This window comes from Lygodium microphyllum, chromosome 15, assembly GCF_053477565.2.
Source record: "Lygodium microphyllum isolate KBCC chromosome 15, Lygodium_microphyllum_v1.1.10, whole genome shotgun sequence".
NCBI lineage: Eukaryota > Viridiplantae > Streptophyta > Polypodiopsida > Schizaeales > Lygodiaceae > Lygodium > Lygodium microphyllum.
Genome location: NC_141149.1, coordinates 105,125,858 through 105,151,615, shown reverse-complemented (window position 1 = coordinate 105,151,615; position 25,758 = coordinate 105,125,858). Strand labels below are relative to the sequence as shown.

At 36.1% G+C, this 25,758-nt stretch overlaps 1 protein-coding gene across 3 annotated transcripts in view; it reads right to left on the bottom strand.

Moving 5' to 3' along the window:
- Positions 1-4,383, bottom strand: part of LOC148024859 (helicase-like transcription factor CHR28) — a 93,229-nt gene extending 88,846 nt beyond the window's left edge. For 2 of the 3 annotated variants that reach the window (XM_087694527.1, XM_087694529.1), the window contains exons 1-4: positions 3,442-4,383; positions 3,240-3,317; positions 2,882-2,956; positions 989-1,820 (exon numbers count right to left, since the gene is read on the bottom strand). In XM_087694527.1, coding sequence (XP_087550653.1) covers positions 989-1,820; positions 2,882-2,956; positions 3,240-3,317; positions 3,442-4,314 — 1,858 coding nt within the window. In that variant the 5' untranslated portion in view covers positions 4,315-4,383. The remainder of the gene's footprint in view (positions 1-988; positions 1,821-2,881; positions 2,957-3,239; positions 3,318-3,441) is intronic. The other variant, XM_087694528.1, reaches the window with a different exon arrangement.
- Positions 4,384-25,758: the final 21,375 nt, after the last annotated feature.

Here is a 25,758-nt window from a genome sequence, read left to right as displayed (position 1 = left end):
AGATTGTATGGTGAAGTGTGCATTTCAGTTTTGTGCATTTGTTAATTGCTGTAATTAGTGCTTAATCAGGTTATTTACCTCCCTATTCAAGAAGGAAGGCTAGTTTCATGGTTCCATCTCGCTACTTGCAACCTCCTCTCACATGTATACATCATTATTACTGCTGTAATATATGAGTAGGAGGATCCTTTTCACTTTTTGGTTCTCTTATCTCTAAGTTATACCTTTTTGGAGACTAGTTTAACCAGCCTCGGGCTACCTTGGCTACTCCAGCTCAGTGGTACTTTTAGCTTCCATACAGTCAATACTTTCTTCAGTGGACTTAACCCACATCCCTTGAATTGTTAAGTTCTTTAATCTTTCACCTCTATCAAGATTAAAATTTGATACACAAAGTAACAATTTGAAGTTCTACACCAGTGTCACTTTTTCCCGCCCAATGCAAGAATCTTCATCGGACTTAACCCACATCCCTTGAATTGTTAAGTTCTTTAATCATTCACCTATATCCAGATCAAAATTTGATACACAAACTAACAATTTGAAGTTCTACACCAGTGTCACTTCCCCCCCCCCCCCCCCCCAATGCATGAATCTTGAGTTGCAGCCTTCTCCACTTGGTGTAAATATGTGTTTGTCTTAGATATGCAAATATTTTGTCATTGTCCTGCCACCAATATAAACACCAACAACTTACATGTGCTTGTCTCTCTACCCTTGCACCAACTAGATTAAACAAGCTTTGAAAGATGGTATAATATAGTAACTTCTTGCGATGACATTATATCATAGGTTATGCAGTTATACACTTGCAGGGTTCCATAACATCACCAAAGGATGCATGGAACCAGCTTCAATGTAAACAAAATACACTCCACATATCTTACTCATGAACGCCAGCCAACTCAGACAAGATACAATACTTTTGGTATGAAAGAAATATCTTAGCCTTGAACTAAAAGATCAAATGCACAAAAGCTTTACTCACTCTTTGTCCTTCGTAGCATGACATTCTGCAGAACATGTTGTAGTTTTCTAAAGCCATAAGCTGGATCTTGTGCCAATGGATACTTAATTTCCACCTCAAATGTTTTTAAGTCAGAAAGTGGGTCATACTTCAAGAACCTAAAGTAGCTATAAAGATCATCAATTGTATTTTGAACTGGTGTCCCCGATAAGCACCACTTCCTCTCAGACCTCAAACCCATGCATGCTAGTGCAATCTGTGCTCTGTGATTTTTAATTGTCTGTGCTTCATCTAACACAACTCTGAACCAAGTTACATGCGCCAAAGCTCCTGACTCATTACTACTAACTGGAACAGCAGTACTTGATTTGGCTCTTGTCCTCTTCTTTCTCCTACTTCGGGCTCTTTTCTTTTTCTTCCCAGATCTGAAAAATGGTTCATCTCCATCAATTATAACAGATACCTGCTGTGGAACCTCAATACTCACAATTGAATAGGTTGTTAAAACAACATCGTGCCTGGCTAATTCTGCTGGATCCTTCATTCTACTACTTCCATGATATAACAACACAGACAACCCAGCAGCTTCTGTCAGCTTCTCTCTGAACTCCTGTCCCCATTGGTGGAGAACACTTGTTGGACAAACAATCAAAGTACCAGCTGAGGTATAATCCCTCATTGTCCTTTTCATCTTTGCACTTGCCAAGCGTTCCGAATCACGACTCTGTGCATTATTGTCAACAGTGTGAAGACTTTGGGAGGCACCTCTAGAAGTTATCTGCCCAAGGCCATCTTGTGCTGGAGCTTTACTCTTTAAAATTAAGGCAATGGTGGTAACAGTCTTGCCAAGGCCCTGAACGCAAAGCAAAACAGATAAGAAAGATGAGCAGAAGAGCCATTGCTTTGCTGAATGAATTCAAAAGGGAAATCTATGATGCTGTAGATTTGAACTCCTGTTAACTTCTATGGGGGGATACATCATAAGAAATGAACCCAGCAATGCCCTTCTTACTTTTAAGATTAGACCCACACATTCAAACACCCAAAAGAGGAGGCATCTTCCCTCCAAACATTAGCCAAGAGAGTGGAAAGGTGCCACACTGGCCTTTTTCCTATGCAGTGTGCACAAATAGGATAGCTGGCAAGCTGAATAAACAGGGAGGACCAAATGACTGTTCAATCAGGTAAGAGTCAGGACGTACACTAGCACACCATGTGAACTATAGGTGTCCAACCAAGTGATGCACCAAACAAGACTTGAAAACACAACCCAGCAATGCCCTTCTTACTTTTAAGATTAGACCCACACATTCAAACACCCAAAAGAGGAGGCATCTTCCCTCCAAACATTAGCCAAGAGAGTGGAAAGGTGCCACACTGGCCTTTTTCCTATGCAGTGTGCACAAATAGGATAGCTGGCAAGCTGAATAAACAGGGAGGACCAAATGACTGTTCAATCAGGTAAGAGTCAGGACGTACACTAGCACACCATGTGAACTATAGGTGTCCAACCAAGTGATGCACCAAACAAGACTTGAAAACACAACCCAGCAATGCCCTTCTTACTTTTAAGATTAGACCCACACATTCAAACACCCAAAAGAGGAGGCATCTTCCCTCCAAACATTAGCCAAGAGAGTGGAAAGGTGCCACACTGGCCTTTTTCCTATGCAGTGTGCACAAATAGGATAGCTGGCAAGCTGAATAAACAGGGAGGACCAAATGACTGTTCAATCAGGTAAGAGTCAGGACGTACACTAACACACCATGTGAACTATAGGTGTCCAACCAAGTGATGCACCAAACAAGACTTGAAAACACAACCTCATGATTATGAGCCCAAATGCTCACCACTAGACCTGAAAATGCCTTAACAATCATAATTGCAAATGTAAAATTGTATAGATCATAGACCTGATCATCTGCAAGAATCCCTCCAGAGCATTCAGACCCCTCCTCTCTCTCCTCCATCCATGCAAGTGCTACCCTCTGCAAAAGCACCAACTTTCTCAGCATCACAAAAGCCCAGCAGCCCAGTATATTCCACACTGCTTGAACTTGAAAGCCTTCTCTACCCTCAATGACGGAATCAATGCAGAAAAGCTACAACACATGCAACAATTCAATCATGTATTTACTATGCACTAACAACTTCCCACAACTCAACTATTGTACCTGGATATTTTCCATCTTCACGATATGAAGCATTGGCAAAAGCTACTCAGATGTTTTCAAATAGCTGAATTTGAATCTAATCGCCTGAAAAGCATACCTGGTGCTTCAGAAGTGAAACGGTCATAAGGCCCTCTCTCGGGCAAGATTCTTCCCTGAATTTTGTGCTGTCAAGAACCTGAGCATCACATGTCATTTAAAACTGGATCCCAGAACCTTGCTGATTTCCATCTTGTTCCTACAACTACCCGAGTGTGCCAGCAATATTTCAAGACAGAAAAAATGTGTCAGGAGCAACAGACCTCTAACATGTTCCAGGAGGGAAACGTTCTGTGATGCCCCTCAACATAATCAATAGCTGTACCACTATTTGGTAAAAGGGTGGATGGGAGAACTCTCTTTGGTCTATAATCAGATATGGAACTTGCTATTGGAAGGGCTGAGGTGTGGAATGCGAGTCCCGTAGGCTCATGTGCTTGCGATGGCAAAATCCATTCAATGCCCTTCTGTGTTGGTTTTACTCTTATCCAGCAGGGGATCTTTGTCTCGCTGTGATCTTGGCATGATGGCGGCAACATTCTAGATGAATTTTGACCCAGCTCTCTTGAGGAGAGCTCAGATGTGGATGCTGAAGATGTCCGTGACTTGAATGGTAGATAACTGGAGCTGTGTACCTTAGGCGAATGATGATCAAGCTCAACAAGCGCCTTGGCTGTTACTGATGGGTTGGCTTCTTCTGACTGTAGCCGATTGGGCATTTTAACCCTGTCTTGGCCTTTTGTCGCTGGTTTGGCATCATCCTCTGAGCGTAGCCAATGGGGAGTCTTCCTCTTGCCCCTGACTTCAGACGATGGTAGTGAATCCTCCAAGGGAGAGAGGGGGACTCCCATGGGTTCACCTGACGAATATTCATTGTCTTCTTCGCGAGGTGGTATTAGAGTTGCCTCCACAGCAGCAATGTCGCTGCGGGAGTGGGTGCTTGGAGTACGACGTGCAGAATTCCGTTTTGGGGGTGGTAGCATATTATCATCGCCAACTTTAGCCTTCGAAAAAACGGTCCTTCTTCTTTTACCTCTGCTGTTTGATAATGATACAACTTGCTCGGGCTTTCTAATGGCTTCCACCCAACTGGGAAGCTTCCTCTTGTTGTTAGGCCCCGTGCTTGGAAGCGCCATGAAAGGGCTCTAAGCTCGCTCGCTCTCTCGGGAGTCAGGAGTCTGCGTGAAGGATCGACACCTACACGTGTAGTGAGGCTGGTTACACACCAAGTAATGGACGGCCAACCCCCGCCCCGAGTGTGGGCATGCACTTTTCGAAATTGGGCACGAACATGGGCGTCATACCTTTACACATCAAAGGGACACAGTTTGTAAAAAATAAAAAAGAATAAATTTATAAATCTTTTGATTGGTTGCAAATGCAAAAAGTACACCCTTGTCCGCCACTTTACAAAGTGGGTAAGGGAGACTCCTCGTCCAAAAGTGGGCGGGGAGTTCACCTGTTTAGCAGGTAAACAACAGGTCATGTCCTCTCCAGTGTGTAAAGGACTGTGGACGCCAACCTTTATCTGGTGTGTATGTTCTTGTTTTGCCTTTTATGTGGAAGAGAAAGTCAATTGGGTTTGTGTTAGGTCTTCAATATGTAGATACTATATGTTTTGGTATATTATTTGATTGGATATGTTGGGTTGTGATTGTCTCTTATTCTTGCATAATCATGAATTTGTGCAAAAGTTTGTTAGTTTCATTATACAAGAGTATAGTATCGTGTTCTATTTTTGTTTGTATTGCTTTAAACTTTGTTTATAGTAGCAAGTTTGGTTCAATGTCATTAATATGTATTTTAGTAACAATTATGAAGTCTATGTGTTCTAGATTTGGTATGTTGAAGATGTTTTGTAGTAATGTTCTTATGTTGAATGTCATCATTGTAACTATGTTTTGTTGTTTTTCTTGTATTTTTGAAGTAGATATTTGTAATTTTGTTGTGGTTTGTAATCTTTGCATTTCTTTTTAGATTTTTTGGTCCAAGTGTATGTTATCTTTATGAATAGGTGATAATATATAGTGTTTACATGGTACAAACTCTTGATAGTCCGTCCTTTTTATCTCTATGAGGACTAAAAGCAAGCTTATCCATTGTTAGTCAATGTAATCGATGTATTGTTTGTGCAAAAGCTAATTGTATTGGAAATTGAATTCTTGTAATTTTATGAAATATATTTTTTCATTTTTTAATTTATTTAGTTATTAGTAGTATTGGAGTCCTAATTTGAGTTTCTCATAAATGTTTAAGTCTTTCTCATGTTGTAGTTCCTATTTGTTTATTAAAGAAATCGATCCGTATTATGGTGTGGTTGTTGGAGATAGTTATTGTCTTGAACAAACCATCTACTCCATTTACAAGCCCATCGTTAGTATCATAGTTTCTTGCACAAAGTTCAACAATCATTTCTAGTTTTAGTTTGATAATTTGGTGTGGTCTTGTCTTGTCATTTAGGTTTTCAAACAAGACAAACTAATTATGGACAAGTATCTAACCATATATCAAGAGCAATAGTTGAGAATATTTTTCCAGTTGTATTATCAAACACGAAGTTCTTGTGTTGTATTCTTCTTCTTTGAGTGTAAATCAAGTGTGGTATTGTAAGAACAAATGAAGGCTTTTTGAGGCAATTGTTGTTTATTATTTGTATATCTTGTACAATACATTAATTCAAACATATTTTTCTTGAAATGGAAACAAATATTGGATCTTTTTGTCGCATTGTTGATTAAAGTTGGTAACAAGTTGCATGTTCTTTCCAAAAACTTGGGACTCTTGGATGGTTTTCAAAAAACACCCATTTATCATGAGCAAGTGGTATTTGGTATATGTCTCCAAAAATTAGAACATGAACACCTTCGAATGGTAAGTGGTGTGCATGTTTTATTGATTGCATTCTTCTATTGATAATAGATAGCATGAGTGCTCCTAGAAGTGAAACTTCATCAATTACTAATGCTTCAACGTTGATACGTACTTTTGTTCGTGAATTGAGCTTGTCATTGGATATGTTAGTGTATTATTGTTGATTTATTGGCATTGCAAAAGCCGACTGTACTTTTGTTCGTGAATTGAGCTTGACATTGGATATGTTAGTGTATTATTGTTGATTTATTGGTATTGCAAAAGCCGAGCAGAGTGTTAAACCATCTATATAATAAGTTGCTTTTCATGTGTATGCGAGTTTTAGAACTTTAGGTTTCAATGGATCAAAGGTTGATGTTGAAAGTTTTTGTGACAACAATTCAAGTAGAATTTTAAGCAATGTTGTTGTTCCTATTCCTACTCCCATAGTAACAAATAGATGAATACATGTATGTGTGTATTGGATTATATATGCTATGTCATCAAATAAAGCTCTTTGTGCTTGGTTCAGAGAGCAAATTTTATTGTAGTATTTATTATTTGTTGTTTGAATAACTCTTGACAGTATTGTGCCAAAGAGGTTTGTAGTTGTTATATTATTATTTGTATATGGTTTATGTGTTTTATCTTCTAATGTTATTGTATATTTTTAAATTCCTATTGTAGTTGTAGTTGGTTTTGATATATGTTCGATGTTTTCTTGTTGTTGTTTGCTTGCTAAGTCTAAAGTAATATCCTCCAAATCTAACCATTTTGTTTGTTCTTTTTGTGTTCTAATGTAAGTGTAGCTTTTTGCTTTTTATTCAATAATATTGATATTTACATTGTATGCATCTTGCCAGCTTTCATAGGCTCCTAGTCATGTATCCTAGTTACCATGGAAAGGTACATAAAATAAAAGTTGTTCACTATAGTAGTTACTTGGATCTTTGTGTTTGTTATAGTATATGTAACATATTATTCTTTCTTTTTTCTATTTTTTGAATGTATGGCTATAGTTGTAAGATGCAAATATATCTACTAATGAGATATTTTCTAGTCTTGGAGGTCAATTAATATAGTGGTATATAAGTGATGGCTTCACTATTATAGTTGATGTATCATCAAGTTTTTTCAAGTCTTCTTGTTTTTTAAGAATGAAAGTCTGTTCCTCGAGATTGTTTGTATTAATGAAATGGTATGTTCTACTTGAGTGAGTGAAAGGAAGTGCAAGAATCATGTATATAGCTTGTTGAATGGACATTTGTTGCATGCTCAAGAATGTGTTTCCTAGTTCTTTGCTGCATCATTTTGTTCTCTTTTACAAAGTTCAATCATTATTTTATTGCTCTTTTTATAGTTGTATCTACTTTTGTTATATATGATGTACAATATGCGGTGGTAGTATATGGGTCTAAAATGTATTGCATGTATATATTCACTTCACATAGATTTATAAATTTTTTTGGAAAAAGATTTGTATTTATGTTGGATAATGTTCTTTGTAATAAGATTGTGGGGCATGTTAATGTTGATTATATGTTGTGCTCATGTTTTGAGATTCGAAGCTCGTCAAGCATTGTTTCAAGGTTTTTTTCGTATTATTTGGTAATTTTTTGCAAGTATTATGTAATCTTTTCTATATATTTTTTTCGAGTCATTGTCTAGTTCTTTGATTGGATCAAGTATTATTATCTTATTATATAGAAAACGAGGGAAATTAAATCGTGATGCTTGTTTTTTACAAGTATGGGAATGGATATGTGTTTGTATTTGTATTTATATTTCTAACAATTATTTATCACATGATATGTATTTTTCAATAAAGTTACAAATTTTAGCTCAACTATTTTTTGCTTGTTGTGGTGCATCTTTAATCCATATAAGACCATGATCATGTATGCTAGCTCTAGATTGGAATTTTTTTATAAAGAAGAAATCTTGAAAAGCCTTGTTAAGTTTGTGTTCTTTTTAGCAGTGTTCGTGTTGCAGCTGTTTGATGTGTATAATATCTAGCATATGTTACTATTCGGTACTAGTAAATGTTATGAAAAAAGCTAGTAGTCCTAGTTCACTAATCATTGCATATAAGTTTTTTTTGTAAGTGTCCATGATAGTTTGGTGATGTACATAAGTGTTGCAAGTCACATTAGCTTATATCAGAGTGTAAAATTTTATCCAAATTAACTTGTTCTTTTATATACGTGTATACAACATTTGATTTTTAAGTTTGACTTTTTTAATTCTTATTGTTTTTGCTTCTAAAACTTTCAATACCATGAATTTCATTGCCTTGAAAATTAATTCAGTTGTGTGTTTTGCGAATTTGCACTCTGTATTCATAAGCTCTTACTTTGCTTTTATTACATATGAAATCTTTTGTGTGTTATTATTGTATCATGGTGCACCGTTGAACAATGTTGGATAATTTAATTATTTACAAAAATTATCTTGAAAAAATCATAGTGGAATTTGTCCATTTGAAGGTGCACTTGTTATAACATTGTTTGCAAGATTATAGAATTGTTGTTGTAATGTGTTGGACTGAGGACCCCTCAACAATATGATTTAGTGGTCCATCGGGAGACTTTTCTGAAGTGACATTGCTCAGTACTCCTTACAATAACATGGGATTTGTTGCCTAGGCTCTCTTGAGTCCACTTTACAATGGAAGGTTCCAACCATAACCTGTAAGGATTGGCCCGAATTTGGGTTCCTAATTTTGATACTCACGTAACCTAATAGCTTAACTAACATTAGTCCTTGAGCCACTGCATTCGCAAGTCAACTCAACCTAAAGTAAATCAGTGCCACACTTTGATTCATAGTGAGTGGAAAATGATACACTTCAACCCCTCTACCCGTAGGGTATAGTCTCAACTTTGTTCCCCTAAAATGGCATTGATCGAGATCTAAGACAACACAATAGGAAATCACGCATTCGGCTCTTTCCTAATTTCATTGCCTTAAAGAAAAACTCTCAACTTACTGGACCACCCATCCATAAAATGGACCTATCGGGGATCGCAGTCTCCCACTTTCCTTAGGGTGTGTTTTAGTTATCTAATTATCTTAACACATTTATGTTTAACATGTAGAGATGGCTTCTTTAATTAACCATTAAGCATCGATCCCTTCACGTAATGTATTGCCACAGACACAAAGACAATGTCAAATTGTCCTTTGTAGAACAATGTATTTTTAAAATTTTGCACCTTCTCTAAGGCACAATGCTAACTCATCCCTTAATTCGAGACTCATGTCCAATCACAAGCACATCATCCACATTAATCCACCCTTTATCTAGCATCAGGACCTTTTAAAAGTCCATCCTAGCTCATAGGGGTTGGGGCCGCGACCCACCAACGAATTTATGAGGCCAAAGCCTCCCTCGCACCCTTGTCGCCTCCAAGCCTAATGTCCTCTCTATGGAGAGACCTCTCACATCTAGGGTTGATCCTAACCTCTAGTGTGGTCAAACAACTCCTTGCTGAAGGGATCCCACCACTAACCTTAGGGGAGATTTAGTGTGTAACTATAAATTTTCCCATGTGGGCACAAGAACTTTTGTGCAAACACACAATCAAGCAATGAGCCTATCATGATAGCTAGGAAAACATTCCTTTTTCATAGCATCAATCCAAACAACCATTTTGAATATTCCTTACAAATGATTCAACTTATCTTGGGTAAGAAAACCACCTCTTTCCAATTCAACATACCTTTTATTAAAAAACAAGTCATCAAACCAAAATAATGACATCTGGATGTATCACAAAAGAAGATGTAATCCAGTATAACTTATTTTTTCAGTACAATCCCCAAAACGATACATGTTGGTCATATGTAAAAGATATACATCTCTACCATTTTTTATACATTGCAAGCCTTTACTCTAAATAATACACGCTTTATCATGTGCAATCTATGCATAACTCTCTATGTTCCAGTTACATGAATAATCTTTATTCAAACATGTGATTGTTCCATCATTGCTATGTGAAAGTAAACTAGCTTAGGTAAAGAAAGTCAAACTAGCACCTAGGCTTGCTGATTCTAACCCCCAATCCAATCCAAGTGTAATGAACCCCAATCCAACCTAAATCTAATGATATTTATGATCCAACTATCTTGTTTATGTGGCAACATATTTACTGAGTTACATGGCACTTGGAAAGTTTGTGATGCGGGTGGAATAGACATCTAGTCACGATCAAGTGCTTCATGATCAAGATGCTCCTCTTGGTTGTGATTCTGACTCCTAGCTCCTTCACTTCCTTGACTACTCCTTGTGATAGTCCTTGGATAACTCTTAGGTTGTCCTCATAACTTCCAATCTTCTTCTCCTCTTTCTCCCTGTCCCCCCCCCCTGGATAACTCTTAGGTTGTCCTCATAACTTCCAATCTTCTTCTCCTCTTTCTCCCTGTCCCCCCCCCCTCTCTCTCTCTCTCTCTCTCTCTCTCTCTCTCTCTCTCTCTCTCTCTCTCTCTCTTCTTCCCTTCCTTATCTCCTCTTCTCCCTTCCCTTCTCCTCCTCCTCTTCTTCCCTCTTTTCTCCTCCTCCTCTATTCTTTCTCTCCCTATCTTTACTATCTACTCCTCTTCTTCCTCCATTATCTTCTCCTTCTTCTCTTCCCTTCTTTTCTTCTCCTCCCCTATCTTCTTTTATGTCCTCTTCTCTTCCTTTTTCTCCCCACTATCTCCTCTTCTTCTTCTATGTATTCTTTTCCCCTCCTCTATTTCCTCCTTCTTCCTTCTTCCCTCTTCTTCTCTTCTTCCTTTCTTATTCTCCTCCTCTTATATTCTCTCTCTCTCTCTTCTTCTCCTCCTCTCTCTTTTACTCTTATTTCCTTCTACTCTCTCTCTCTCTCTCTCTCTCTCTCTCTCTCTCTCTCTCTCTCTCTCTCTCTCTCTCTCTCTCTCTCTCTCTCTCTCTCTCTCTCTCTCTCCTGCCTCTCCAACATAATAGGTAGCCACAAATTTAGCTCTTTCATAATTCCATTATGGTCAAAGATTATAGGAGGTTAATGTTCAAATGGCACAAGATGTGAATCAAGTTGATGGGATACATGCTAATCATGCTTCGTTCAACTCTACCAATTATCAACAAAGTCTATTGATATCAAGGGTAAAAAGAATAGCATTCTTTACCATACCATGAACCTTGATTCCAAAATGGACAAGTTTCCTGATCTTGATTCCAAGTTGAACAAGTTACTTGAAGTATAATCTCAGTCCAGCATGGGACTTAATTGCAAGTTTGATAAGGCGATGACTTTGCTTATAGTGAAAGGTTAGTTCTTATTGGGGATAAAGGCACCTATGCCTATTCCAGCCTATATTTAAGCTCTCGGCTTACCGAGACCACCTATCCATAGACAGCCCAAAGATAGCTTCATTAATTAACCATTAAACACTAGTTCTTTCGCACAATTTATTGCCACAAACACAAATATAATGTCAAATAGCCCTTTGCACTTATAAAACAATGCATTTTTTAAATTCCACACCTTCTCTAAGGTACAATGCCAACTCGACATTCCATCCCTTAATCTGAGACTTGTATCCAATCTTAGACATACAATCCACCAATCCACCCTTATCTAGCATCAGGGCCTTCCACGAAGCCCATATTGGGTTAGTAGGCATTAGGCAAACCCAAGGGATTTATGGCTAGAGTCCCCCTAGCACCCTTGTCGCCTCCTAGCCTAACGTCCCTTCCTATAGATAGGCCTCTCATATTTGGGGTTGGTTCTAACCTCCAACATGATCAAACAACCCCTTGATAAAGGGCTTTTGCTCTACTAACCTTGGGGGAGGTTTAGTGTGTAACTATAAATCCACTCATGAGGGCACAAGAACTTTTGTGCAAACACATAATCAAGCAATCAGCCTATCATCACTAGCCATGAAAACATTCATTTTTCATAGCATCAATCTAAACAACCATTTTGAATATTCCTTACAAATTGACCACTTTTCAAGGTGAGGAAACCACCACTTTTCAATTCAACAAACCTTATCTTAAAAGACAAGTCATTAGACCAAAATAAAATCCTTTAAATATATCACAAAAGAAGATGCAATCCACAACAACTTGTTCTTTTTTCAGTGTAATCCCCAAAACGATACATGCTAGTTATATGTAAAAGATACACATCTCTAGCATTTTTTTTTACATCACAAGCCTTTCCCCTAAATGATACATGCTTTATCATGCACAATCCACACATAACTCTCTATGTTCCAGTTCCATGAATAATATTTATTTAAATGCATGATTATTCCATCATTATGATGCAAAAGCAAACTAGCTTAGGTAAATAAAGTCAAACTAGTAGGCCTACCAATTCTAACCCCCCATTCCAATCTAAGTGTAATGAACCCCAATCCAGCATGAATTTAATGATATTTATGATCCAACTATCTTGTTTATGTGGCAACATATTTTACTGAGTTAGATAGCACCTAGAAAGTTTGCAATGTGGGTGGAATAGACATTGTAGTCACACAATCAAGTGCTTTGTATTCGAGATGCTCCTCTTGGGTGTGATTCCAACTCTTGGCTCCTTCACTTCCTTGAGTACTCCTTGTGATAGTCCTTGGATAGCTCTTAGGTTGTCTTCACAACTTCCAATCTTCTTGCATCCTTATTTGATTCCTCTTTCTCCCTTCCTCTCTTCTCTCTCTCTCTCTCTGTCTCTATCTATCTATCTATCTCATCCTCTTCTCTCTATCTCTCTCTTCTATTTTTCTCACTCTACTTCTCCCCCTAAATCTACTCCTCTCTCTCTCTCTCTCTCTCTCTCTCTCTCTCTCTCTCTCTCTCTCTCTCTCTCTCTCTCTCTCTCTCTCTCTCTCATCCTTTCTCTCTTCCTCTACCTCTTCTCTTCCTTCTCCTCCCACTATCTCCTCCTCTTCTTCTCTGTATTCTTCTCTTCTCCACCTCTATTTGCTCCTTCTTCCCTCTTCTCCTCCTTCACTCTCTTCTATCACAGATGGGCAGTTTGCACGGGATCTTTGGGAGAAAATCCATAATCTCTATGATAAGTAGAGCCCTACTTCTCATATGTATTGGCTAAATTAGCTTATGGACCTTCATATGAAGAAAGGTACTAGTGTTTCTTAGCATTTGAGCGAGTTTCATGGTATCATCGCATGGTATTGACTTTAAGGATAATCTTCCACCTTTGTTCTTGTTGGGCACACTGCCTAAGTCTTGGGAAACATTCCATATTGCAATGTGTGCAAATATGCTTGAGAATAGGCTAAAATTATATTATGTAGAGGGTGCCCTCCTAACAGAGGAGATCAATAGGAAGATTGTGGATGCTTCTTGTCCTTCTTATGCTTTGACAATTCAGGGTTGCCATGATGGCAAGAGCAAGAGTGACCACCATGGTAGAGGCTCCCAGAAGTCTCATTCTAAGTCCCATGGACAGTCTCAGAGTAAGTACCATGGGGACGTAAGTCTAATTTGACATGCCATTATTGTGGAAAAGGAGGACATATCAGGCCGCAATGCCATAAAATGCACAATGACAAGCACAAGGAAAATGGCAATGGAAAAGCGTAGGACAAGTCTGATGATCGCAACATTGTCCTTGATAAGTCTAGTTTTAAGATCAAAGAGATCAATGTAGTGCAAAAACCTGATTCTAATGATGATTACATATTTGCAGCTTCTTCTTTGGATGAGTCACAGTTGGTTTTACTTAGTGTTGGTTGATGGATTTAGGGGCTTCCTTTCATGTGATCCCTCATAGAGAGTGGTTCCACTCCTATTGTAGTATGACTGGATCCGTCCCTTTGGGGAATGACTTGGCATTACAAATAGTTGGTATTGGTGATATTCGGGTGCAATTTCTTTCGGTAGTATATTTACTTTGCATAATGCTTTCACGAAGAGTCTTATCTCTACTGGCACACTGAATGGTGAGGGTTACTTTGTTTCCTTTGTGGATTCTTCTTGGTAGATCACATGTGGAAACATTGTTTTGGCACTTTATATCCCTTGGTTGTATTTGGATCCGTAGATCATGTTTTGTTTGTGGCTATAGTTCCACATGTATCTCTTTGGCATCATCACCTTGGACACATGTCCTTAAAGGGAATGTAAATACGTACTTGTTTTCAATATCTTTCGCCCCTTGACTAGAAGTGTTTTGAGTCATGTGATCATTGTTTGTATGCCAAGTAGACATGTAGTACACATAAAAAGTCTAGGACTCTATGTATGGGTGAGCCTTTGGCTCTTGTTCATTTTGATGTTTGTGGACCTATGCCCTGTTAGTTGTTAGGAGGTGAGAAGTACTTTCTCACATTCATTGATGGTTACTCACGTAAGGTTTCGGCATATCCCATAAAGTTGAAATATGTTGTTTTGGCCACCTTTCAAGGTTGGCTTGCATTGGCTGAGAACCATTTTGGGTATAGCTGAAATGCCTACGGTCAGATAATGGGGGTGAGTATGTCTCTAAAGCCTTTGAGTAATTTTGCAATGAGAGGGGTCTTAATAAGTGTAAGTCGACTTCCTTTTATACATCCCACCCCAGAATGTTATGGCTCAGCACATAAATAGGATAAAGAGGAAAGGGTCCACAATATGCTTAGCCAGGTAGGCTTACCACAATAGTTTTGGGCTAAGGCAGTGAGTATACTACTGTACACTTGATTAATCGATCTCCTTGCAGTTCTATTAACTTTTAGGTTTAGAGGAGGTGTGGTCTAGAAAACCTCCCTCATATAATCATTTGCGTGTCTTTGGTTGTGAGGCTTTCTACCATGTACCCAAGGACAAGCACACAAAATTGGATCCTAAGTCTGTGAAATGCATCTTTCTTGGTTATGGGGATGCATGTGAGATGGGCTATCACCTATGGGATCCATAGGCTCGGAAAGTCATCCACAGCCATGATGTAGTTTTCCATGAGGAAAAGATGCATAAGTAGCCTAAGCAGATAGTCGAGATACATAGGGTTATCTTTTAGGAGGAGCCTCCTGCTCCCATATAGCCAGCTAGACAGCTTGCAATAGTAGTTGATGCTCCATAGCCCATAACCATGATGTTAGACAGAATGTGTAGGCTCCTCAGCGTGCCTTGAGACACTCTACTAGAGCCACCCAACAAACATCCTCTTGAGTTGTTTGAGCCCTCCGTTGATTATGTGATGGTGATAGATGAAGGCGAGCCTCTCACTTATGATGATGCCATGCACCGTGGTGATAGTCACTCTTGGGAGAGGGCCATGTAGTCAGAGTTTGACTCTTTAAAGAAAAATCATATGTGGGAGTTGGTTCCTTTGCGTGGTGGAAAGCATGCATTGCTATGCAAGTGGGTGTACAAGTTGAAAAGCATACCTAGACGCCCCAAGCCTGCGTGTGAAGCTAGATTGGTTGCTAAGGGTTTTAAACAAAAGCATAGTATTGACTTCAAGGAAGTCTTTTCTCCTGTAGTCAAGACGACTATCCTACGCTTGGCACTAGCATTGGTTGCTCAATTAGATCTGAACCTTTATCAAATGGATGTTAAGATAGCTTTTTTACATGGGGACTTACATGAAGAGATTTATATGCAATAGCCTAAGGGTTTTGAGGAAAAAGGTAGGAAACACCTAGTGTGTAGATTGAGAAAGAGCCTTTATGGCCTTAAGCAAGCACCTAGGGAATGGTACCATAAGTTTGATGCTTTTATGCATTCACAGGGCTATACACATAGTGATTGAGAAAGAGTCTTTATGGACTTAACCAGGGACATAGGGAATGGTACCATAAGTTTGATGCTTTTATGCATTCACAGGGCTATACACGCAATGATATGGATCTGTGTTTATACACAAAGAAGACTCGTGATGGCAGCCTTTTGATTTGGGCACTCTATGTGGATGACATGTTGATTGCTAGGAGAGCTTCTAATGAGCTCGATGCTTTGAAAAGTCAACTCAAGGAGAGCTTTGAGATGAAAGACATGGGACAAGCCTCACATATTCTTGGGATGCGCATTACGCATGACCGCTCTCAGGGGCTTCTTTACTTGTCACAAAAGGAGTATATCTAGAAGGTTCTTGTGCAGTTTCATATGCATGATGTTAAGCCTATTGGTTGTCCTTTGCCTTCTCATGTGAAGGTGAGCTAGTCGAATTGTCCATAGTTTGATGAGCAGAAGACTGAGATGGGCAAGATCCCTTATACATGGTGGGAAGTTTGATGTATGCCATGATAGCCACTCGTCTCCTGACATAGCTTTTGCAGTGGGAGTTGTGGCATGCTATATGGCTACACTTGGTAGGTGACATTGGGATGTCGTCAAGGGTATCATGAGGTACCTAAAGGGCACAATAGATATGTGCATATGTTATGGTGGCCAAGATATAGGAGTCATGGGGTGCATTGACTTTGATTATGTAGGACATGCAGACAATAGAAAATCCACCTCTAGCTACGTGTTTACCTTTTTTGGGGGGTGTTGTTTCTTAGATGTCTAGGAGGGTGCAGAAATGCATGGCACTCTCTATATAGAGGCCAAGTATGTTGTAGCCACTATTGAGGCTTTCAAGGGGGCTCTTTGGTTAGAGGCCGTTTGGTGGTGGGTAGACCTTGGTATGACTGACATGGTTCCTATACTACATTCGGATTCTATGAGTGTTATCCAATTAGCCAAGAATTCGATCTTCCATGCGAAGACAAAGAACATTGAGGTGTGGTACCACTTTATTAGAGAGGTCATCGATGACAAGTCTATTGACCTTGTCAAGATCTCAACTGACCAAAATCTTGCAGATTTGCTCATGAAAAGTCTCTTAGTAGAGCGTTTTGCCTTCCTTAGGAAGTTGATGACCTCTATTCCTCATCCTATCATCCTCTATGTACACATTGTAATTTGTCACTTTTTTTTCTTATTCCCTCTTCACTCGAGGCACATTCACCTTTAAGTGGGAGGTTATGGGGGGTAAAGGTACTATGCCTAGTTGCCCATGTATTACTACACTGACAGTACCCACACCTGCACATTGCAAACAACGGGCGCCCATCACTATCATTTCAGTGACATTTGAATAAAAGGAAGGTCAGTCACACATTGTGACTGTTGGAGTTCCCATGTCTTGAGTCTCTCTCTCTTGCTCTCTTGCTCCATTTGCCATAGCTCACACCTCTCTTGCTTCCGCTTGCTCATGCTTCCACTTGGGCTTCTCCCTTCACTTGAAAAAACAGTAGCTACATCATACATAATTTTTTGTTAGGTTTGAAGTATTAGCAATTTGCAAAATATTATCGAAGTCATGTTTTGTTTTGTATGCATACTGGAATGTAATCTTAGTCCATATAGCCATCAATAGTATCCAAAGTGTGAATGGTTGTTTTTTACCATTAGTATATCCACCATCCGCTATGATTGTTGCAACAATTGTTCCTTCATCATTTCTTGTTGTTTTGAGAATATCAATTCTTAAATTGTTTGATCAAGGAATAATTTCAATTCTACATTGAAAGTTGGTATGAATTTAATAGTAGTGCCTAATATAAGTTTCAATTATGTAGATGCATCTCCTTTTTCATAGTACATCTTTTTAAGACTTCCTTTCTTGTCATTATCTTTCTCTTGAATCAATGTTTTGTTGGTAATTGTGAATCCTCCTATGTGTACAAATTTTCTTGGTGTGAAGAATATTTCATGTTTTTTTGCTAGTTCATTTGCTAGCTTCCATGGTTATAGTAATGAGTCCTTTTGAATCAATTTATTCAGATCTTAGTACTTGATAGTTTCTTCTTGGCATTGATATAAATGTTCCATATCAATTCAAGACGAGCCCATGAAAAGCTATCCCTTTCATGTATAGTTGTATCTCAAATACTGTAACTATTTGCAATTTTCGTGTTTGAGATTATTCTTACTTGTTAGAGCTTGTTTGTAAGGAGTTTGCCATAAGTTATGATGTTTTGTTCTGGTAACAAGGTTTGTGTAATGAGCATTGTCATGAACATTTTACTTTCATTAGTTTTAGAAAATGCACAAGTAATACTATTGCACATTACATTATAAATTATATATTTATGCTTTTACAAGAAATTTTGTTCTTAGAACTAAGGCACATACAAAGTAAAGCATTAGTTATTACAATGATGTTTTGTTAATTCTCTCATATTCATATATTGTGGACAATCACCATTTATCCAAGCATTTTAAAATTCATATCAATATCTGCATTTTAACTAGAGCTAAAATAAAAACTATTGAGTATTGTACTCTTTTTAGTCAAGTATTCTAGAATGTAACTAGAATTAGAAATACTAATTAATATATTGTACAAAATGAATGCTAGTTTTATAACTCAAAATATAAAATGGATAACAATTATTTCTTCAACTAATTTAACCAAGTTCCAAAACACAAAAAATTGGTGCAAAATTCAAGATACAAAATTTCATAACTATAATCAAAACAGATCTAAGAAACGACTTTTGGTTAAATTATCTAGTTTTGCTATTTATGTAAGTATTTTGAAATATTTGTAACAATCTCTAATAAACTAATAAGTATAAAATTCAACAAGATCAAGTTTACTTCTATGACTAAAGCTATAGAAAACATGACAAATAGTTCATTTATTGATTAATTTGAGCTCTACAACACAATAATTGTTGAAAATGTAAGATAGCTCTACAACATAATAATTGTTGAAAATGCAAGATGCAAGATTTCATGAGAACAAAATTAGGTAATCAATGATGATGTTTTTGTTGAAGTAACCATTGTCTAACAAATTAATGGATAATCAACATTGTCATTTTATTGGATCCATCCATGTTTTGCTAGTGGGCATATACAACAAGTTGGTTTGTTTTGATCCATTTGACTAGCATAGAGATATACTTGTGCAATAGTATATCTATCATTTGCAATTTTAGCTATTAAGTTTGTGATCCGATACTTTATTCGGTCAATGTCTTGTGTAGATGTTATTAATTGTGTAAGAAAGGTGCCTTAAAATGAAGCCAACAACATAATTTCTCCAATAATATGTTATATGTTTTTTGAAACTATTCCCAAACATGCTCTTTATTCTAATGTGATTTTCACACCCTAATTTTCTAGTGTAAGAATTCCTTGCAATGTTTCACCATTCCACAAGTTGGAAATGGTCCAAAACGGTTGAAGTGGTACAAAACCAAAATGTCTTAATTGGGAATATATGTTTTGGCACATTTTTTGGAATCTTTTTCTTGTATTTTTATACACCATCAACATATATGGAACATTAGGATCAATATTTGGCATGTAATAGATCTTCATGACATATATAGGTTTTTGGTCAATTTTCTTGATATAGTAAATTGTTAGGCTATAGATTGTTGAACATAATGTTTTATTATTTGTAAGTTTTAGAGACAAGTTACAATATTAGTATTATTATATGGGAATTTGGCTTGTTTAGTAACTTTTTGTATGTTGTCAAGTTTTCTCTTATTAGAAGACTACTTTAAGAGCTTTTTTGTTGTACAATGTTCCATCGACCACATTTTGACTAATTCCTTTGTAGTTGCAAATTTCATTTGCTTTACTAATATAATTGATCTTTCTCCTAAATATTGAATGAATTTTGTAGTCATTTATACTGTACTAATTGTTTGGTATGGAATCATGATTTGTATGTTGCCTAAGATATAGGGGATTGCTTGTTCAACCATGTAGGCATAACCCCATTGCATAAAATCATTGGATAATGCAGTTGTAGAAGCCTTTATATCTAAGTAAATTGCAAAACCTTCATGTAACATTTTGTTTAACAAAGCTTTTATCTATTCCATTGGTTACAAAACCTGTTAAATCATTTTTGAACTATATTACATAGTGTCTATATATAAAAACAATGATTGATAAAGTTTTATTTGATTATAGATTATCAGAGTGGTAAGTAGTTTTTTAACAAGGTTGAAGAGCAAAAAGTAAGCAATTGCAAAGTAATCCAAAATTAGTATATGTAAATTTTCAAAAATAATCAATGATGAGATTTGAAGTTGTTAATATCATCTAGGTAGTTATACTTTGTAGATTTAAATTTGAGCAAATAATTTATGAAATAATCTAGCAACAAATTATAGATTTCTGATTAGCAACCATTGTAGTCAAATATATCAATTCAAACTAATTTGCTCGATAAGAAAATGTGAAATCAATTTAACATAACTCAATAAAAATTTGGTAATTAATATTTCAAATGATAGTTTATACTAACTATATGCCCTCCTTGTTTCCTTATTTTTCTCGTATGCAATTGACAATTATATACTTGAAAAGCTTTGCTCTATATATCAAATATGCTTCCTATTGTAATAATCCTTGAAAAACTGTCACATATTTGAAAGAAAAGAGTGAAGTTCACTGTTATTTTGTAATAAACTATCTTTTGAGTGAAACTCTATCTTAAAGTTAAACATCTTTCACATTGCTTTTATAAGTTATTATCATCAATATATGTAAACTTAACTGATCTTCTAACATTTGTAATTACCCTCTAACCACAAGAAACGTTATCATCTTAATGAGGGATCTACAACCAACAACATAAAGTAAAATTATGCAACTTATTTATAATAGTTTATGAAATTAACTATCTTGATATATTGTGATAAAAAACTTACAACTTGTCTGTAATTCATTTATATAAGTAGACTAGAAGGCATAGGAGACTTTTTTGTAGCACTTCAATCAATCTTTTTGCACCTCTATTTCAAAGAATAATAAAATTTAGAGTACTTACAAACAATAAGTAAAAGTTCAAATAAACAAGGAGCCTTGGATTATTTAACTTACATCTTCGCACTTCTTAATACAATCTATAGCAATGAATCTCCGATGAGAACTAGAAACAATCATAAACCAATAATTTAGTATAATAAACTCTCTTAGAGTTAGAAAAAATATCAATTTATTTACTTTTCATGATATGGAATTAAAATTAGCTCTAAAGTATCAAAATCAATTACATTGAACCAATGTTCAAATCTGTTTGCATCAATCTCTAATGGGAGATTGAAGGGTCAAGAGTCTCAATTTTTTGTTGTATATTAAAAGAAAGTTCATGCATCATATACCTAGTAAAAGCAATAAGATAGTGAGTATATATGATCTCAACATATTTTGAGTATAGAGCAACAATATCATTGAAACGTGGAGCAAGAGAGAAATAAAAGCCATGGATGTTCAAGCAATTAGAGAAAGCAAGATGGTATGTGGAAACTCTAACAATCACAATGTGTGACCTGCCTTCCCTTATTCTATTGTCATAGAAATAATAAAGAATAAAGTGAGCGATGGGTGACCGTCACATGTAGTGCACAAGTGTGTAGATAGTAGGTACAAGTACATGTGGGTGACTAGGCACATGGAACCTTTAATCCTAAAGAACCTCCCACCTAAAGGTGAATGTACCTAAGTGTGGAGAAAATAAGAAAAAAGTGTTAAAGTACAATGAGTATATATAAGTACAATTGGATGAGTAATATACATTATCTCATCCTACACCTATTGTTTTCCTAAGGTATAATGTTCCATTAGGAGACTTTTATGAGCATATTTATAGGATTCTCATTAGTTGAGATATTGACAAGCTCAATTTGCTTGTCAAGTTTTGTAACAAAATATGAATTATGAACAAAATTATATGATTTAATATGTTTAAGAAAGCGATACCATTTTTACTTTAACATAAACTTGAACCAAATTTAGTTATATAAACTTGAAAAAAAGTTTATATGGATGGAATAATGGATAAAAAATAACAATTTTTATTTTTTGATATTTATCAAATACTATTTGTTAGGTGTTTGCATCTAGTAAACTAGTGTATACAACAATACATACATTTAAAAAACAATGCATTAAACAAACACTAGAATATTTCAAAAAAAATTCCAATGCAAATTTAATTTTGATTTTTACCATGCACAAATAACAAATGCTAGATTAAGTTTAAAAATCTATAACATGCAAGATAGAACGACAACAATTCTTATTTTTGATATTTATCAAATACTATTTGTTAGGTGTTTGCATCTAATAGAGTAGTGTATACAAAAATGCATATATTTAAAGAATAATGCATTAAAAAACACTAGATTGAGTTAAAAAAATTTCTAATACAAATGATCAATTGTTACTTTTGCTAATGAGCAATAATTTTGATTTTTACGTTAAGTTTGAAATTTTAAACACGTATATTTTAGATAACAAACAAATAGACATAGCTAAAAATAACATTCTTTTGTTTTGAACTTCTATAAAGTATAAAGAAGTGTGGCCAAAAATGAAAAAATTTTCATGTTGTGGAGTCAAATATCACTTTTGCATTGACTTTTGTTAACACATGTTCTCTTGAATTGGATCGAGTGTCAAAACCATGTTCAAAGCGCACGACAATATTGTTATTGATATTGGTCAACAACTATTGCCTTGTTTCAAGCACAATTAGAATCTATGATAGAGAACAAATATACATCTAGAAAAGGATTTGCTTGTGTTGAATCCACAACAACATTTACATCAATTACACTGAAAGAGCATATGTAACTATATCTTGCTTAATGGGATTGATTAATGTATTTAAGATAAATAAATAATAGAATAAAAATCAAAACACTTGGCTATATGATATTATTAAAATACAACTTGCTTTGAAATGATATCCATACAAATTTAACGATGTAGATAAACATATTACTTTTAAATCACAGTTTATTAATCGAATACCATGTTTAAAATAGGCGAATGATTGATTAAAAGTGAATATTATATTATAAGTTAAGTAAAAAGTGGATATCTATTTTCTAAGATAAGTAAAAGTGGATATTTTTTTTAAAAGCAGATTGCATGCTATTCTATTATTTTTCAATACTATGCATTAATCTATTAAATATAAAAAATAAAACAAATAATGATGAAAAAACTCAAACAAATAGCATTAAGTTGTTGCTAAACAATATTTACATAGAAATGAAAACTTAGACAGATGCCGTTGACTTGTTGTTGAATAATATTTACTTATTACTGCCACAACTATGATTGTAGTCAGTGGCAAGAAAATCAGTTTCATCTCATTTGTCCTTATCATTGCTAGTCAAGGTGATGTGATATAGAGCATGCTCAAAGAATAATGTAGCAAGCATCAACAACTATTTAGTGGATCACTATGTAAGGTTCATGCTCAATGGGAAGGATGCAACATTGAAGCTCTTGATTCTGCAACTTGTGCTTGGAAACTGAAAGGTTGGCATAATAGAACTAGAGAGTGAGCTTCAACAGTTCTATTTATAATGGGATAGCATTAGATCATTGGAATACTATAATCATGATCATCTGTACAAAAAGAAACTAGCCTCACTTGCTCCTCCCATTCTAAATTCATTCTTGGTGACTTAGGTCAAATCATGGGCTTGCTAGTTGCTACAACTGCTTGCAATATTTGTCTAATTGGTGAGAATGAGGAGGAGATTAAGCTTAATAACAACCACATTAACATTTTAAATAATGAACTAATGTGAGTTGAGTTGCAATATTATCTTCCTTAATCTCATCCCTTATCGCATGCACAACATTAGCTCAAGAATTGGACAAGTAAGTAGTTCTATGATATATCCAACTACAAGTAGGCACCACAATAGATTAACTCGTTATGTAGGCACAATTGCAGAAACAGAGAGTTCAAACCAACATATCTATGACAACCCATGGATAAGCAGAGTGCAGTGATCTACATATCATCTGACACTGATCAATCAGAAGGTATGACAAACTGTTTAATAGGAATAGCTATTAATTACAATTCCAATACAACTATTAGGAGAAAACAAAGTCAAGCAAACTCAACCACCTCAAATGGAGTTGCTAGCTTCATAGGCTGATCACAAAGCTTTCCAATCAGGTTTGTATCAATCTTTCTAGTTGGCTTAAGTTGCAGTAGTTTCAAATCTCTATAGACCCTCTAAACAAGAGGCCGTGAATCGAGTTGTAGCAACTACAAATGTCTATAGACTCTCGATAAAAGACATTATGAATGATCCTGGTGAGACATGCATGTCCATGCTATCTAGTGCTGCCTATGCCATATAAAGAATACTATCATATTCAAATTAGGAATTGATGCAAGGTCTAGAAATAGAGAAAGAACCCTCCAAGCAAAGCGAAGTGGATCTAGAAACAAGCATACCACAAAAAATGACATTGTCTATTATGGAGACACATTTTATGTGAAGCAGTTAGAGTCTACAAGCATGCACCATTGTCAGATCCCTGAGTAGGCACTGTCTCAACAAAGGCTAATGGACCTATTGTTCATGATTATGTAGACACAATCGGAGAAATAGAGAGTTCAAACCAACATATCTATGATAGCCCATGGATAAGCATAGTGCAATGATCTAGATATTGAAGGTTTGACAACCATCAATCAAAAGGTATAGAAAACCATGTTACATGATTAGCTATTAATCAAAATTCCAACCTAGCTCTTATTAGAAGACAAAAACAAACTCAAGCACCTCAAATGGAGCTACTAACTTGACAGGTTGATCACAAAGCTTTCTAATCAAGTTTCTAAGTTGGTTGAAGTTGTAATAGCTCCAAACCTCTATAAATTATTCAAAGAGGAGGCTATGAATGTCGTTGTAGCAGGTCTAAGTGTCTATAAACTGTGTGAATGGTTCTAGTGAGAGATGCGTGTTCATGTCACATAGTGCCTATGCTATAGAATGATGATTATTATATTTAAATCAGGAAGTGATGCAAGGACCAAAAATAGAGTAAGGGGTCACTAGGCAAGGTCAAGTAGATTTGGAATGCAACATACTACAACAAAAGAACCCTACCTATTATGTAGAGCACATCCAATGTGAAGCAACTAGAGTTTTCAACCATGTGCCATCGAGGTGTCATCTTTAGATTGCTCAAGAGGTCCAGTGTCAACAAAGGCTGATGGACCTACTGTTCATCCTAGTGAAATAGCATTACTTATCAACAAAATAGTGATAATAACTACAGGAGAGGAGAGTAAGCAATAAGGATGTATTGTAGCACAAATTAGTACTCCCACACAAGGTGCTTCAATGCTTGAAAGGGGTTCCATGGGCAATACTACTACTGATTCAATCTAGATATACGATGGCATAAATTGGCACTCATTTAGTAGGATTTGGGTTGTATCAGTGTGGTACCAGATTGAATATCATGAACGTCATCATCATAAGGATCCCAAAGATTCTCATATGAAGTCAACCACCAAAGTCTAGTAAGTTCATTGGAATTGGACAAGGTTTCAAGCAACAAAGATATGTGATAGCATTTGCACGTAATCCTTATAGATGTATCCATTAATGGAAATGAGAACCTTGATGTTTGATCTGTAAATTTTTATTTTTGCAAGCTTAGCTTTAGTTCTGTCCATTGATGCTCAGACCTTACAACACATGCAACTGCATAGTCAAAGTTGTTTTGTATAGTGATTTATTCCCACTTTTGAATGTTGTAGTCAAACTTGATGCCATATTTGGCATATGTATTCAGAATGATATATAGTCTAGCATAATATTTTATCACTACAGTTGATAAGCTCAATTTCAGTTCTGTCTACTGGCTACTCATACCTTACAGGATTTGCACATGCCTAGTTAAAATTGTTTTGCACACTGACTTGTTGCCACTTCTAGATGTTATAATCAAACTTGATGCTATATTTGGC